Source organism: Numenius arquata, chromosome 3, assembly GCF_964106895.1.
Source record: "Numenius arquata chromosome 3, bNumArq3.hap1.1, whole genome shotgun sequence".
In the NCBI taxonomy this organism is placed as follows: domain Eukaryota; kingdom Metazoa; phylum Chordata; class Aves; order Charadriiformes; family Scolopacidae; genus Numenius; species Numenius arquata.
Genome location: NC_133578.1, coordinates 5,088,261 through 5,104,985, shown reverse-complemented (window position 1 = coordinate 5,104,985; position 16,725 = coordinate 5,088,261). Strand labels below are relative to the sequence as shown.

Sequence of the window (16,725 nt, the reverse complement as noted above, 5' to 3'; positions counted from 1 at the left end):
GCCAGGAAGGAAAGGAAAAGGTCTGCTTTATAATGCAAAGAGAAGACCTGATTCTGTCCTTGCTAATATTAATGCAATTCAATAGAAACTGGTGTACATAATATGAGTTCATTGCACAGCAGAAGGGAAACATTCAGCTCAAAGATTTTTCTTCCTCTTACCAGTCACAGAGTTCATTATTTTATTACTAAGTTATGTTGAAGGATTCAATCCTAGGAATTTACCAGGAAAAAGATTTATTTGTTCATCACTGGTGCAATACAGCTTCATTTAAAAATTTGTTCTTTCTTGGAAGTTTTACCCCAGACTTCAGGCTGTTGAATCCACTTCAGAGCCGTTGATGTGTGTACTGCAAACGCTAGGTTAATTTCACTAAAAAGCAACTTATTTTATATAAGCAGATTGCTTTGATAGGATGATCCAGCGAAGGTTCCCATAGAATGGATGTGTAAATCAGACATACCACAAGGCAACACAATTAAAGACATATCTTACAAACATCTGGCAGCAATTGGTCCTACAATTGCTAATATTGCAGAAGTTGTGAAAACACAGGATCTGTTTGTTGCCTCTTTGCAATGCTTGGTTTTCACAGTAATTTTTACAGAGTCAGAAGAAACAGGGTAATTATAACATAAGGTTCAACATCTTTAGATATGTAGAACATTTTCTGTTGCTTAAAACAAATATTCCCAAAGAAAGTATAAAACATTTTTCTGACTTGCAAAGTTTTTGCAGTCTATCATTTAAATTACTTAAATAAAGGGAGCTTTACTACTCCCAAAAGCTGAGAATATAACACCCGCCATGCATATTAGCTTGATCTTTTTGACAGACCAGAAAAGTGTTTGTGTGTGCCAATTAAAACAAAAATGGATCCCCAGTGGCTTGTTCCTCACACAACTTCTGAAGACTGCTATCATTGTATGCCGGGGTAACCCTGGATAAGGCGGCTATCCAAAGTAAACAAACTTTTCAAAACTTTCATGACAGATGGGAGTTACAAATGCATTTTAATAAGAGAGTTGCCAAAGCAACTTTTTTGCAATCAGCATATATTTACTTAACATCTAGCAACATTGGGAACACAAGGCAGATACTTTCTCACAAAATTTTTTAACAAATATCATTTTTTTTGAAAGATTGGTTGAAGACCTTTTCTTTCAAGCTGATATTTCCCCATCACTTCAATGTTAACTTTGCTCGACATCCAAAGGACTGCAAGATCGGTAAAGCCAGACTGTAACATGAGACAGACAATCTGCTTGATAATGAAATTTCTTTGGTAGTCATAAACATCTTAGAGTCCTTTAAGTGATTTCACTATCAGTATAACCATGGCTACCCCTGTTTGATAGGCTGAATCGTATAATGGATATGTGATGCGGTATGGATATAATGCAGCTCAATACTGATCCTTTTGTTTTCTTTTATTTGCATTTCTTGAATATTAGACTCTCAGCTCACTACAGTACAGCACGGAGATATTTTATTTATCCTTTCTGCTGCTCACTCATTCAGCGTAAACATGGCCAAGAGACTGGATTATCTGTGAGAAAGAATTTGAGATCAACTTCCAGAAATGCAGTTAGACTTTTGACATGTTTTTAAAAACTTACATATCTCTGTCCCTGTTTAATTCAAATCCAGCTAATTAAACCACTAAGGAGCATAGTGTCTCCCAACTTTAATTAATTCTACTTCTGCTGTGGGTGTGGACACATGAGTATCTATGTTTTATGTATTTATTCTCAAGCTATATTATATTCTAATGATTTATTTTTTTTATGAATATTTAGAAAGAGAGAGAAAATTCCTAGTCATCTGTCTGTCTTTTTTTTTTTTTTTCCTTTCTTTTTGACTCTCTTCCCACCTTTCCTTTCCCAGCCCTGGCTGCCATGCAGATGGAAAGTGGCTTGTCCTGTGTTACGTGGGCTGGGTGGTTAGATCCCACCCTGCAAAAAATATCTCGGGAAAATAGAGGAAAAAAACCTAGATTTCTCTTCATTATGGGATAAACATGATTAGAAAATAAACCAAAACCTTGTGAGAGAGCAAGGTGAGATGAAGGGAGCAGTGGGAAGGGGGAAGAGTGTTAGCTTTAGAGCTAGAAATGCTCCAGCAACTCACATTTCCTTTTTTTCCTACACATATCAAGGGCAGCAATCCCAATGCACAGTGCAACAAGAGGAACACATTTTATTGAATTTCTGCACGCAGAGGTATCTGTCAATCCAAGTTTAAATCACTTAGTGCTCACCACAAGCTGTGGGAGTCCCATGTGACACCAAAATTTAGGTTTTCTGCACTGGATTCTGCACTGGATTAGCATCTGGTGGGGTTTCCACAGTCCAGAAGTGTCCAATAATCCAACGCTGAACCATTGGGGTAGGTTATATGAAGCTTTACCCCAATAGCCCAGCATTTTTGCCGGATGTCCCACATTCAGGGGGAGTTAAACAATGGCTTGTTTCAGTCCGTGGCTGAAATAAGAACTGTGTGGTGGTTTCTTGGTGGCCATACGTGAGCTATACGTGCGCCATACGCTTCCCAAGCACCTCCCTCTGTTCCCTTTTGCTGCAGGGTAGAGACTGTGAAGGGTTTTTTTTTTGCTGCATTTCTCCTTCCCCATAGGATTCTTCACTTCCTGTATTAAAGTTTGTTCTTGGCATTGTCTGAAAATAGTTCATCACTGCAAATAATAGTTATAGCCACCAGAGATGCATAAGTACACTTTGAAGTGAGTGAATCAATAATACAGTTTTGTATTTTTGTTTTGCTGTGTGAATTTATCACCCTTTTCCATATCTCCATAGAGCGCCTATCAGTAGGATTGCTAAAATTGCCTCCATCCCTGCTTTACAGCTAAAATAAATGAAAGAAATGAATGCATCTATAGAAATATATATTGGTAAAGAGCTAGAGGGATACCATGAAGGAGGCTTTTTTTTTTTTTCACAGCGGTGTAGTAGTTCCCAGACCAAAGTTTGTAGGAAGACTATGAACAGAAGCCCCTGGGCTTGTCCCATGGCACTTTTCTGGATTTTATCTCCTGTTTTCCAGTGGTGTAGGTATACAGTGAAAGGGAAGAATCTCTGAGACATGTTCTAAAAGGCGATCCAGGTGATCTCTGAAGGTTTGGAAGTCCTGGAGGGACACAACCATGCATGGCACAATAACGTGTCCCAGAGCACAACCCAGCACCGGCAAAATATATGATTTGTAGGATTTTTAAGAACTGCTGATCTTGGGTAGGTTCCAAGGTATATTTATGTGTTATAAAATGGTTAATGGTATTAATTAGATACAGTGTCCCGTATTTCCTGGAGCTATATAGGCATCTTTTTGTTTAATAACATAGGATCTTGTTGAACACAACCTTGGTACATCATTATGGTGATGCGCAAAAGAAGCTCACCCCTCCATTTGCAGCTTTATAAGGTGACAAGAGAAATCCTTAATAAGCCACAAGTAGAATATCATAGAAAGTGTTTCACACCTGCCTCCCCCCCTCCCTTCCCACACTTTGTTGGCAGCGCAGCAGTGTATTGAATTTAACACACATTTACCTGCAGTGAGCTGATATTTTCAGAGGATCAATGCTTAACAGCAGGACTGTGCTACAGTTCATTGTAAAACTACCAAGTGAGTGGATTCAGTCACTTTGAAGTGATTTTTCCCAAGTACTATAGCAAGAAAGAGAAAATCCAGGCGTTCTGGCTCCTCTATGAGCAACCCGAAGGGCACACCCTCTGCAAACAAGAGGGTTAATGTCAGTTGTCATTCCTTGTGGGTATTTATTGCTGACAGCAGCATCGTAATTCTGCCTGGTAAGGTAAAGCTAATTCCAGACTGTAGCCTTTGCAAAAATGATGGCAAAGAGAGAGGGATTTCAGGAAATATTTAAATATTTAAATAAGTGAAGTACCTGGCACAATGGAGACTGGCAGCTCTGTCTAGAGCACTTCATTTTCTTTTTTTCTTTTCTTCTTTTTTTTTTTTTTTTTTTTTTTCAGATTTGTCATTCATCTGTTTCTCTGGTCCCTCTGTTTGTTCCAGCAGTGCCTGATACAGGGTGTTAGCACGCCTTAATATTGAACAATTTATGCTTGTTGTTAGTTATACATCATTTAGGGCTGTGATCATAAATTGTTCAATCACAAGGTTTAGTCAAAGCTAGCATTCTTTACTGATGTCTTTTCCCAAGGGTGTTGAAAATTCGATTGTTCAAAGTGCAAATATGGTTTAGCAATCCCTTCCAAGAACCATTTATCAGAAATCCTAAGGAGGTAATATATAAAAGTGGGATAGGAAACCTGCACATTAAATGGGATTTACCAGCGAAAGCCTTTGGAACTGCTTTCCTGTGAATGACTGGAATGGAGCAGAACAAAGTCAATTACTGACTGTAATTAAGGAGTGGATGCATTTAAACTGTAGAGAGCAGTAGCAGTCTTCTTGAAACTGTCTAGTTACTCTCAAGATTAGTCTGAGGAAAGAAAGAAAAGGACTTGAACTATATCTTACAGAAAGTATATTTTAAATGAATTCGCTTCCCTTCATTCTATGATCTGTTTTTACAGATTTGCTCATAAAACACTGATAATATATGATTATCAAAATAACACATTCAGACAAAGAAACTTTCAACATGCATTTTGCTTTGGTCTTGTTAGCAATGGAGTATCTCTTTTGCATATCATACAGTGCAAATGTTTATGCAGTGCAGAATACTTGGATTTTAATAAAGCCTGAATTTGCTGAACGGAAGACTAAACTATTTTGTGTCCTTTTTAAGCCTTCGAAATGCAGTAAATCTAATTATATATGTTGCTCTTACTTTGAAAATGTTATTCCATTTTATAATTTTAATAATGATTTGTTTATACTGGGAGAGAGGCATTAGATTGAATTGTTGCCTGTGTTTAGTCTAATTCATATCTGCATGTATACATTAATAAATTGTGATATAATACAATACATTTTGAACCCAAACCTTGCCATGTGAGCCAGACATAGAACTGGAGGTCAGCTCTTTCAACTGCTCACCTTAAGTTGAATTTTGACTTTTTCTTTTTTTCCTTTTGATAAAGGGAAGGGTGAGTGTGTGAGCAGTGACTAACTTGATGGCCGTGGACTAATAAGGGAATTAAAATTTCCCCAATAAATAACTCTCCCATGCGCACGGGGAACAGTGGGGGGTGGCTGGAGGTCCCCTCCTGACGGGTGCGGGTGGGACGGGATGGGATGAACATCTGCAGCCGGGCAGCCTCCGAGCCCACGCTGGGGGACCATTCCCACATTCTCCACAACGCTCTCACAGGATGTCTCCGCTGGAGCTGCGCTGACGGGATTTTCCTTAATGCTGATGACTTTGGAAACCTTCCTTACAGGCATTTCCTCAATAACGGGAGGGTTATAGAACAATTAATAAAACATTAAGCTGTTTTGTCTTTTTGTTTTGTTTTTTTTTTCTCTTTTTTTTTTTCTTTTTTCTTTTCCCTGGTAGTATTTCAGCTTTAAGAAAGTGGGGAGTACCCGGGCTGGTGAGGATCTGTTGTTTCTTTTATGCTTTAGTAAAAACTCTTGACATGGGGCAGATGCAGTAAAACAGTAGCACTTCGGGTTGATGGATTTACATAAATAGGCTGTGCCAGGTCTTAATGGCTTTGCTCTGCTTTTCCTCACACTTTGGTCAGAAAGAAATCTTTGTTGTCCACTGTGTTTGACTGTTCCCCGAGAAAGACCTGGAAAGGTTTTGGTCCGTACCCCAAAGAGAATCCCAATGTGCAGACTAAACCGTCATCCCCAAATTACTGAAACCCGAGCGTGCAATACCCATGTGTGGATGCTACCGAGTTTTGCACAAGCAACTCTTAGCACCAGGGGGAAAAAAAAAGAAAAAAAAAAAAAAGAAGAAAGCTTTGGTTTCCGAGCTGTCAGTAGCAGAGCTGGTTTGGAGCATGGGCAGGACAAGCTCCTGCCCCCTACAAAACGTGGTGGAGATGTAACCCTCCATTCACTTGCCTGCAAACACGGAGGACTGCTGTCCCCTGGATCATTCTCTGGGGCCACATACACTAGGGCTGTGCTGAATAATCCTGGGGCAAAACACTGCCCAGCTCCATGCCTCAGTTTTGCCATCTGCAAAATGGTTGCTTTGACCTGCTGCGTAAAATACCTGGAGCTCTACTCTGGTGAAAAGATATGTATGTTTAAAAAAAGGTGATGTACCAGTATTATCACGGTGGTTTACAGAAGTTCAGACCAACAGAATATGCACACATATTTCCACCAAATATTGTTAGGCAGTGAAACAACATTATCAGGGGAATGAATATTCTTTTGATAAATATTCCCAGCGAGTGGGTCAAAAATGTAAATCGCCTTCTATTCAGACAAACTGGGGATTTTTTTTTATGATAAATGGACTCCTAATTACTCTGCTACAGCCATCTTTGATGGTAATTTTTTTTTTTTTTTTAATGTGAAGAAAAGTGACATTATTAATTTTACCAAAATGCTTGGAAGTGGACTCTGGAATCACACGTGTATAACAAAAGTGTAAATTTGAGAATGGAGGTACTGGATATAAAAATAAGAACACCAAAAGAGAAATGGAAACTGAAAAGAATAGGAACTAATTCTCATATTGAATTTATTTCTTTTCAAGGTGCTTTGATTTTCATTTGAACTGTGTCTCGTAACACCGAAATTCCTGGCTTTTCTTAACTTTTGTCGCTTTCCCGTTATTTTTGCACTATTTGTGTTCGGTGGTTTCATTGCTGAGACAATATCTCGTTTGTTGTGACATATTCAAAACAGTTTTCAGACAGAGGTTCAAAACTCCTCAGTAACTCAGCACACCAGGAGATAATTCTTGGTACAAAGGGAAAGCATCTGGGTGGATAGAAGAGAAAAATAGAAGAAAATCATCTGTCTGGTGTGTGCTTTACTTACCTGTCTGTGCCCCTGTCCTCCCCAGATCACGACAGTGTCAGGAAATGAGTTCCTCCTCCAGTCGGATATCGACTTACTCATATTGGATTGGTTCCACGCTATCAAAAATGCAATTGACAGATTGGTATGTATTTGTTTTGGCTGTTACCTTTATTAATTAAGATGTAGCAATTTCAACTTCATTTGCTTAGGCATCTCTACAGGTTTTAGGCAGTCAGCAGCTAGCTAGACATTCCTTTCTCTGAAGGATATAAAAATATGTATGCAAATCTACTAAAAAATGTCAGATAAACAAGGTTGTTGAACAAAAATGTCATTTGATTCTTGCCTCGAAATGGAACGCTACATTTATTTCTCTGAAATAACAAGGACATTGGTTTGCTGAGGGTTGTAAAAGCACACAAGCACTTAATAACTAATGAATTTTTGCATTTTCTGTTTATGCAGCCTACAGTATATAATCTTCAATAGAACTATTAATACATTTGAGCCTTTTATGAATTTTTGTATTACTTATTCACAAGAATAACACTAGCAAATAATATTCCTTTGTAACTGATTGCTGTTATTCTCCCAGGAAGGCTGGGGGTTTTCTACTAGAAGTAAGCAGGGCTGCGTTTTATTAAAACAGTTTTTAATTACCAAACCAGATTCAGCTGTAGCTTTTTCTTTCTTTTTTTGCCACTCTCAGTACAAATTCCAAATGTCTTCCTCTTATCCCTGCCTGATCCAAGAACGTATTTTTTCAGAGGGCACTGACTTTCCTTGTTCAGTGCAGAATCTGGTGAGAGAAAAATATCCCCATTTCTTGCATTTTTCAGAGGTTTCGTTGCAATGGAATTGGCAGAGCGGGCAGAGGCAGCCTCTTTGAAAGGGTTAATCTGAACACAGCTACTGTTTCCTTAAAGAGCTACAAACATTATATTGCCCTGAGGCTATAATCAGCCAAGGAAAGTTTGATCTGATGATGTATGTCTTCATATTGTGCATTTCATTGGGTGTGTGAGGATATTGATATCCTACTGAAGATTTTGGGGTGGAGTTTTCTGTGGAGACTCAGAACACTTTTTTTTTTTTTTTTTTTCCTTCCTGTTATTCAGCTAAACATCTAATATACTTGATTTTTATTTTTATTTTTATTTTTTTTTTAGTGTAATTAAGGTAATATTGCAGTTTCAGCAGCTCGGAGTGAGCCACAGCTCAGCACAGCAGCGTGGCTGATGGGGCACAGTGTGTACATGGTTGGGGTAACAAAGGGCTCATCCTGGCCAAGGTTGGCCTTTGCTGGGTGTGCAGGACAGGGTGTCACCAATGCCACCATGGCACGCTCAGTGACCACTTCATAACTGTCCTTTAATTCAGTTCTACAACTTTGAATGAGCGTGTAAAGCCTTCCAGCTTTCCAGGCCACGGGGATGGCTAAATCTCACCCAACCAAACTCCGTGGGAAGAGATTTATGATTAACCAAATATCATCTCACATTTTATTTCCTTTTTTCCTTTTTTTTTTCTCTATTAACGATCCCTAATTGTCACTTTATATACCAGTGAATTAGAGCAATAGAAAAGTCCCCCCACACACCCCTTTCCTAAGCTTAGACCAACAGAATTCAACCCCAAATGTGTAAAGACATTTGAAACAATTGTGTTTGCAAGAATATTCACTGTAACTATCTAAACCAGAAAGGCAATTTAAGCAACCTTCCTCTTTGCAATCATTTGGAAGTAGCCTGCAATGTGGAAATAATTTTGGTCTCTAAAGCCTAAAGAAGTAGGCCTTTTGTTTTCCTCACTTAAATGGGAATTTATCTCAGAAATTAAGATCAGTCTGTCAGGGCCATAAAAGCTCTGCCATATGACAAATTTTGTATTACACTTTCCTTAAATTATATACTCACTGCATCACTTGCTCTGTGTGTGTCTGTTAGCTTTTGATTCTGCACTGGCATTCTGTAATCTCCTGCTTCATTCTTACAAATAATAATTTTATTAAAAGCATACACATATTTATGTATATATTCTTTTCCCAGTCAAAAGAACGGAGTTGTACATCGAGAAATTTGGAGTTCAAACTCAGAAGATCCTCCAGCATCGAATTACTGAATAGCTTAGACACTGAATCCAAAGAACCAAAGCCTGAACACAGAAAATCTTTAAGTAAGGCTTTTTTCTTTTCTGATTTTTTTCTTTTTTTTTTTTTTCTTTCCTTTTTAAATAACTATGCCATTACAGGGGAAGATAATTTTTATTGCATACAGAATGTAAGGAAGATCACTGAGAATTTTAAAGCTGAATGTGTTCTGTGCTGATATACATAACTTGCATTTAAGTAAAGACAGTTACTAGCTCCACACTTTTAAAGGGTGACATTCTCTCCTAAGCAAAATAAATTTGTTTAGCAGCAAAGAAATTTATTCAAGCCATTTATTTTTAAAAATAAGCGACATGAGTCCTATGCTAATGGTCTATTGCAGTTGCTTTGTTTCCATTTTAGTAAAATACCTCAAATTGCCAGAGTAATTTTGTCTGTTGTATATTTACACACTGAATTGCTGAAAGACCTGACATATCCTCTGTAGCTGACAATCAGGGAGATATATCTATAATTTTATAGAAGGTAAATCCCAGGGATCGAGGTCAATTTTTGTCAGTGTGATTAAAAGAAAGTGATCTAAAACTAGCAGGGACGTGCTTTACCCCACTGAGACTTTCCTTTCCCAGTTTGTGCTGAGATGCTTGTGACATTGTGGGCAGCAGACGCCGGAGCTGGTGGTGTCCCTGAATCACTCACTCAGCATTTTTTTTAATTTCACCCTCTCTCTCTCTCGAATCTTTGTTTTTCTTCTTTGTTTGGCAGGAGATTCACATACTGCTTCTAATGTAAGCGCCGTGACAGCTCTAGACTCGCATGCGGGTACGAGATACCTATAGGTACCCAAGTGCTGTGTAGGAATTTGCCGGCACGCGTTTCAGCGCAGGATCAAAGCCTTAGATGTTAAGAAAAGAGTTGCATTAAAAAGACCCAACATAGCTATTTTTAATGATAATTGCCCACACAATCATAAATATATGCACACATGCGTGCGCGCGTACACACACAAACACAGAGATTCATTAAATAGTCTCTTTTTGCAGACCAAAGCTTTTTGTTGTTGTTGTTTTCCTGTTATCCTGGAGATTATTATTTTTTTCTTTTTAAGGTTTTTCTTTCTGTTATAAAATATAAAGTAGCCTGGATGTAGCTTGTGAAAAATTGTCCCAATATCTTTGTGCTGTGTGTTACGTTGCATTTCTCAGAGGAAGAAAAATAAGACTGAGAGCATGGTAAGTTTTGAGGGTCTGATTCTGCTCTTATTGTAGCTAATAGCAAAATGCCCATAAACTGTCTCAGCGCTCGGGGAATTTTTATTTATTTATTTAGACATCTCACATATCTTTAAATGATAATTTGTCAGACAACACAGAAAAAGTGAATATGAGCAGTGACAGAGACTTAATCTACGTTTCTTTTCAAACCTTAGAGAATCCTGGATAACCTCCGTTTTGTTAAAGGCTATTTAAACTATTAAAAAATGTGAAAATATCTGCTGTGAAATCTCGCTGAGTCGAAGCTTGCATTTAAATACTGTAGATTGGATTGCTTCTAAAATATGTATTCAGAACCTTTTTTTGGCCCCTTGAGATCAAGCAATTATGTGGAATTAGAAAAATCATATTATTCACTTACTTATTAGTAGTCTAAGCACAAACTGTATTGTCAGTTTTCTGCCTTTGGCTTTCTGTGCCCTTAATGTTCACACAAGTATCGTAGCCAGAATTATCGGCAGCTAGAGCCAAAATTGCTTTAAAAAGGCATGAGAACTGGTAATGACACATTGTTAGCAGTTAACAGGTGGTCGTTTCATTGTCCAGTTTGACTGCAGAGCACAGAGAAGATATGTGCAATATCTGCAAGTGTGTTTATAAAGTTCTTACAAAGTTTAACGATTTTATAATTTTATAGTGCTCTTATGTTATTGACTACTGCCAATGCCAATTCCAAACAAAGGAGATTTTTTAAAGATGGCTTAAAACTCCTCCGGTTTAACAGGAAAGATGAGCAACTGATGTGTGTTAGAAGGCCACCACCCCGCCGATAATCTTTAATGAAATATTCTGACAGTTCAGATTCGATCGTATTATCCTCCTCTCCATACTGAGGGCTGCAAAAAATGTCCAGTTTTAGACCTGGTACCGCTGTGTTTGTGTTTTTTAGCAGCACAAGGACAGGTATATTCTAACCAAAGTATTCCAGTAATTTCCTCATTAATTTAAAACTGGGGAGACTGCCCCTAGAGACTTAGTAGCAGGAATTTGGTTTTTATGTTTAATTCTAATTGCTTCTACTTACGCTACAAGGACAAATGGTAATTCTCAGTTATGCTTTTTGAGCTGTAGACACTGATTTCATTGAAAATTGGGCTCAAACTGCCAGGCTCAATTTCCAAAGTTCACAGAGTGTCCGTCGTCTTGGTCACGCAGCTTTTCAGTGGCTTCTCATCCAGTTTGGATTCAACTCATGCTCTAATTGAAGTTTTCTTGAGCTAAGATGAAACCATGGATGGCCTTGGGGAACATTATCAAAATATGTAAAACCGTGATCCTGCTCTCAAATACATGGAAAGAGATTACTCTTCATTTTATGATGCCAAATATTTCACTGTTTTACTTTATGCAGCTAATACTGGGTCAGAAAGAACATGTTTTGCACCCTAGCAGCACCCCCCCCATTAGAAGATGTATACGTTTGGTGCAAGGAAACCGCCTTACAGCACCACTCCTTTTTATGTGAATAAGTGTTGTTCCAAACTGATAATTTTTAAAATTAGTGGCAGACTTCATAATTTCCAAATAATTTTGTTATCATTCAGACTGTAGGTTTTGTGTTGTTTTTTTTTTCCCCTAAGGTTGCCAAAACCCCTCCTAATTAGTACCAATTATAATTGGGTCTGCTGGTAGGTAGTCTGCCACACTAATTTTATACCGCATGAAGCCCAGCACCTGAGTTAGACTGAAAGTAGAGATGCTTTTCACGGCACATGGGAGGAAGGGAAAGGATCTGTGCCTTGCAAGGTTCCCAGAAATTATTCATCTCTCTAAAAACCAAGAGTCCTTACTATGTGTATGGACTAGAGGAGCTGTCAGGACAGACAGGTTGTGGGCAACAAAGCCAACTCCATGCTCGCTGCTAAGCTCAGCGTTGCTTTTCCTGTCCATGGTGGCTTTGTGATCTGCATTTTGGCCATCTTTGGGGAATATTGTCACTCAGGAGTGACCTCTTGTGGAAGAGCCCGGGCTGGAGTCGCTATCGATTGTCGGAGGGGATCAATTCTCCTTCTACTCCCCCCTTTCCGGATGGAAACAAACGGCTTCGCAGTAGGAAGAGTGCCCTTTGGCTACCGTATCAATCTGAGGGCTGCTCTTGTCAAAATGCACAATCACAAGCTTGATAATGCAATCCATTCCCAAAGCACTATATTTCCAACCTGTTCTCCATCATTTCCTTATGGCGTCACATTTACTCAGTTCATCACATTCTTATTAATATTTTAGGTTTCCTTGAAAGTGATGGAATTCTATTTTTATTACAAAAGCAACAAGAATAAATACTAATTGTTGTCAGTTATTTCCTTATGTAGTGGGAACAGTAATCTGTTCCTCAGCTTTAGGTTGCCAAAGCAAAATAATTAAATATTTTAGACATTTAAAAAATCTGTGATATTAGATAAATGCAATTTGATCTCCTTGTTTGCCACATAAAAGCTGGAACTGCCTGAATTGATAAGATTGAATTGCATTATTTTTATTGTTTCTACTCGCATATTTTTCTTATCTTCAAGAACACTTTAGTTAAAACCTGGTGGTTAGTCATGCAGCCCTGCAACGACGGATACTGGGAAATCTCCTCCATATTTGAATTCTAGCTTAAGATGCCACAACTAGAGCATCGAGATTTTTAAAAAAAATATATTAAAAATATCTATATGAATGAAAAGGGAAGTCTTGATGAGTTGTGCGGTATTATTGCTATTCATCATCACTTTAGTGTCTCAATAAGACTAGTCAGGGGTCCGGGCGTCATTGTGCCAGACACAATGCAACATCAAAGTAAGACAATTCCAGCTCTCAGCTTGAATAAGGACAAGTTGCAACAGGTGGGAAAAGCGGACAAAAGCAGGGGGTGGAAGGAAAAGTTGACAGCAAAGCCGACATGTCATGCATATTAAACAGCAGGCTTGGGATTCCTTTCCGCTCTTCGTTAGGATCGGGGTCTTAGCCTCGGCACCCTGGCCACCGGCCAACTCAAATAATGATATTTTGCTTACCTAAATTCCTCTTGGGCTTTCAACAGGCAGCCGTGGCCCTTTTTAGTCCCAAAGGGCAACGCATCACTCTGCGATCTGTTCCCCTGGGAACAGCAGCAGGGCAGTATCCAGGGAATATGCCTCCTAGCATCTTTCTAATCAAGAAAAAAATAATAACCTCTGGAGCATAATTTTGATTTGCTTTCAAAGGTATTTGTTGTCATCGGGGCTCTGAAATCTGCTTTGGTTTCTTAAAAGACACAATTTAAGTCAGGCCACCCCATGCCTAATGTTTGACAAGGACTCTGTGTGTGCTTTAAAATTGCCCAAAGTTGCTTTTCTTGTTTCACTCACTTTTCTTTACTTTAGAAGGCTGAATTTTGAAACTCGAGGCATGGCATGTAAATATTCCTAAGTCGTTACTGAACCATCCCGAGTCATCTCTGAATGCATTTGTTAGGTAATTAAGACTGTTCAATGTGTGGGGGGAAAGAAACAGCAGCAGAAACCCATTTTGGTCTCTCACTGGATGTGGTGGAAGAAATGGAGAATTCAGTGGATCTTTAACCCTTTCTGGCTCTGTGCGGTGCTTGCTCCTTCCCTGGCTAAAGCTTCTTCTGAGGGCTTGCTCGAGGGTTTAGGCTTTGCCCCTGCACATGACTGGGTATTTCTGTGGCAAACGCTGGGCTGCTGAGGCTATTGTTCCTCTGCGGAGGGAAGGGGTAGTTATGAGGGCACAAACACACGTATTTGCATGGCTTCAGCTGCGTAATAGCAGGAGGGAAAAAAAACCAGAAACTTATTTTGTTGAAAGCATCGTTTAGAGTTCCTAGAAAAAGACCACCTAATTGCAGGCAGTGCTGAGAGAGAAGCCTCTGTGATTTTTCTCTCTTCCTTTCTAACATGTGAAGAGGCCGGTAGTAGGCTGGGAGACCGTATATTGGGATGTAGGGAGAGGTTTTACTGGCTGGGACAAACTTGTCGAGGGTTGGGTTTTGCGGTAGCTAACAGAGTCCTTCACCCACGTAGGGTTACTTCTGTGATAAGGGGGCTAATTATAGCGGCAGAAGTGGGAAATCACTCCATTTCTGTGTGAACTCTGATGAGGTCTGAATTCTTTCCCCATCCCAGCCCATTTATTTTAGTTAGATGTGAAGTTCAAAGCCAAATGGATGCTATTTAGGGAGTATTATTACATTACAACGTTAGCATTATGTATAGGTCAGTTGTATTACTTTTAATAAAACCAAGAAATATAAAGCAGTAATGTATATTAGTGCAGCATTACCAGTGACAATTAAAACAGAAAGCAAAATTAAAACTATATGCAAATATGCAGCTTCCTACCGCAATGTTAATTTTGTCACTCTACAGCTTGTATGTTTGTGGCATTTATCTTTATTGCATCAACAGGAATGCAGTCAGCTTCAGATACAGAAAAAAGCCCATAAAAAAAAAAAATGCAACATGCTGTTTATGGAGACTGGGAGCCTTCGTATTTGTGCTATAGGGACTAAACTTATGCTTAGACATATTTTTACTCTCATGTTTCTCTGCATCATTTACTATAGGTATGGTCTCTTCTTAAAGCTTAGAAAAATACTGATTCAGCAACAAAGAAGTAATAATGTTGGCATTTTTTGGAAACAAAACATGCCAAACTCAGACACAAATTGTGTCACTTACACTGATAATAGGAGATTATGTTGCACCCAAAATCACAACTGGATGTGACTAGTTCTCATTAAAAAAAAACGGATTTTTCCTGAATTTGAATATCCTATTTCCATCAATTATTATATAATGTTGCCTTAATTCTTTGTTTTATTTCTACTTCACTTTCCAAAATCCTTCCAGAGTTTACTATTTGGGTTGAAAAAGCATATTTTTAAATTGGGCATAACCAACTTCCATATAAACGTTTGGCAGGGAAATCAGTGCATGTTCACTTAATTCATTTTTATTGAACCAAGTCCAGATTTTTAGTCAGGAAAAAGTTAGATATTAATCATATCTGAGCAGGATCATTAAATTTTCCTTTACCTACTAGAACAGCAGGGTCATTATAGAACCATGAGAAGTTAGCTCACTTATTAATCTTTACAATTACATAAAAGTGATCATTTTTATAGTACTTAAGAGTAGCTCTTACCCATTATGTGAAGAGTATGTGGGAATATTACAATGTAATATAATGTATTATTATAGATGTGACCTGTGACTCATTGGTCTGCTCACTGACACACAACTCTCTGGAAAAGTTATCTGTTTGAGCTTGGATAATCTTTAATTGTTTCATATTCCTTGTGCTCATTTATGGGGCATACTAGTAAATAGAGAGCTAGTCACTGAGTTATTAATTACCTCATTATTACTTAATTATCACTATTGCATACTTCATTTTTATGGAGAATTATATCATAAAAGAAGGTATTTTATACTGCCCACCACAGTTAAGTATGAATGACAGTGATAGCTAATGTAAGATTGAGTTAGTTAAAGAAAATCAATCAGAAATCCTCACTATAGATTACTATCTGGTTTCTTCTGCTTTTTCCAGCAAACGCTTCTCATCTTTGACTTTGAAACCCAACAGTTTAAACTGGGTTCTTGTTTCAGTGGACTAATCCCCTTTCATAAATCATGTTCAAGTGCTGAAATAATTTGCACATCGTTTAAAGAGTATTTGCTTTGAAACATTCACCTCAAGCCCTTTTGTATATCCTTTCTCTCTAAAGATTTGTAGTATTTGTTTTGTTCTCTGAGGTATAAAAGACCTGGGTAAACTTTATTCCTGTTGTTTCAAGATTAGTGAAATAAAATGCATATTTATTCAACTGGGACTGAAAGGAGCTTTAGTAAAGACGATCACACATACGACTCATGGGAATGTTATAATACAAAATGTCTGTCTTAAAATCTCTTTAGGTTTGTTCAAAACACTATTGAAGGACTTAAGTGTAAAGAAAAAAAAAATGGTTACAAATCCATATTTTATTCTTTGTTCCAAAGAAAAGAGGGACACCATATATTTTCCCTAACAAAATAAACTCCTACATGTGCACTCAAGATAAATGTGATATGGGGGCAAGTAGAGACTGGATAGTCACAATTACTCGAAGGTTTTTCCTACTGAACTACACATACTGGCACAGTGTTTAAGGAAACTGCTTTTTGGGAAAATGGGTGGCGGTTGTTTCAAGCAGATGTTTGCTTTAGAAAAAGAAATCGCATAGAAATCACGAGCATTTTAGGTATTATTGGAGTCAAGCAGTTGTGCCCCTTCCATGTACTAAAAGTGAGGACAACTCCTGTGATATGAGGAAAAGATATTTACTCTGACTTTATCCCTTTTAGGCCCAACTATCCAACATGCACTGGTTTGGTGCAGTCAATTCCTTACTAAGTAAGTGTTTGTTTA

At 38.2% G+C, this 16,725-nt stretch overlaps 1 protein-coding gene across 1 annotated transcript in view; it reads left to right on the top strand.

Annotated features, from left to right (window-relative positions):
- The window catches only part of ARHGAP15 (Rho GTPase activating protein 15), a 333,370-nt gene that overhangs the window by 161,554 nt on the left and 155,091 nt on the right, over nucleotides 1-16,725 (top strand). Inside the window, exons 7-8 of the mRNA XM_074145377.1 lie at nucleotides 6,986-7,084; nucleotides 8,991-9,117. Coding sequence (XP_074001478.1) covers nucleotides 6,986-7,084; nucleotides 8,991-9,117 — 226 coding nt within the window. The remainder of the gene's footprint in view (nucleotides 1-6,985; nucleotides 7,085-8,990; nucleotides 9,118-16,725) is intronic.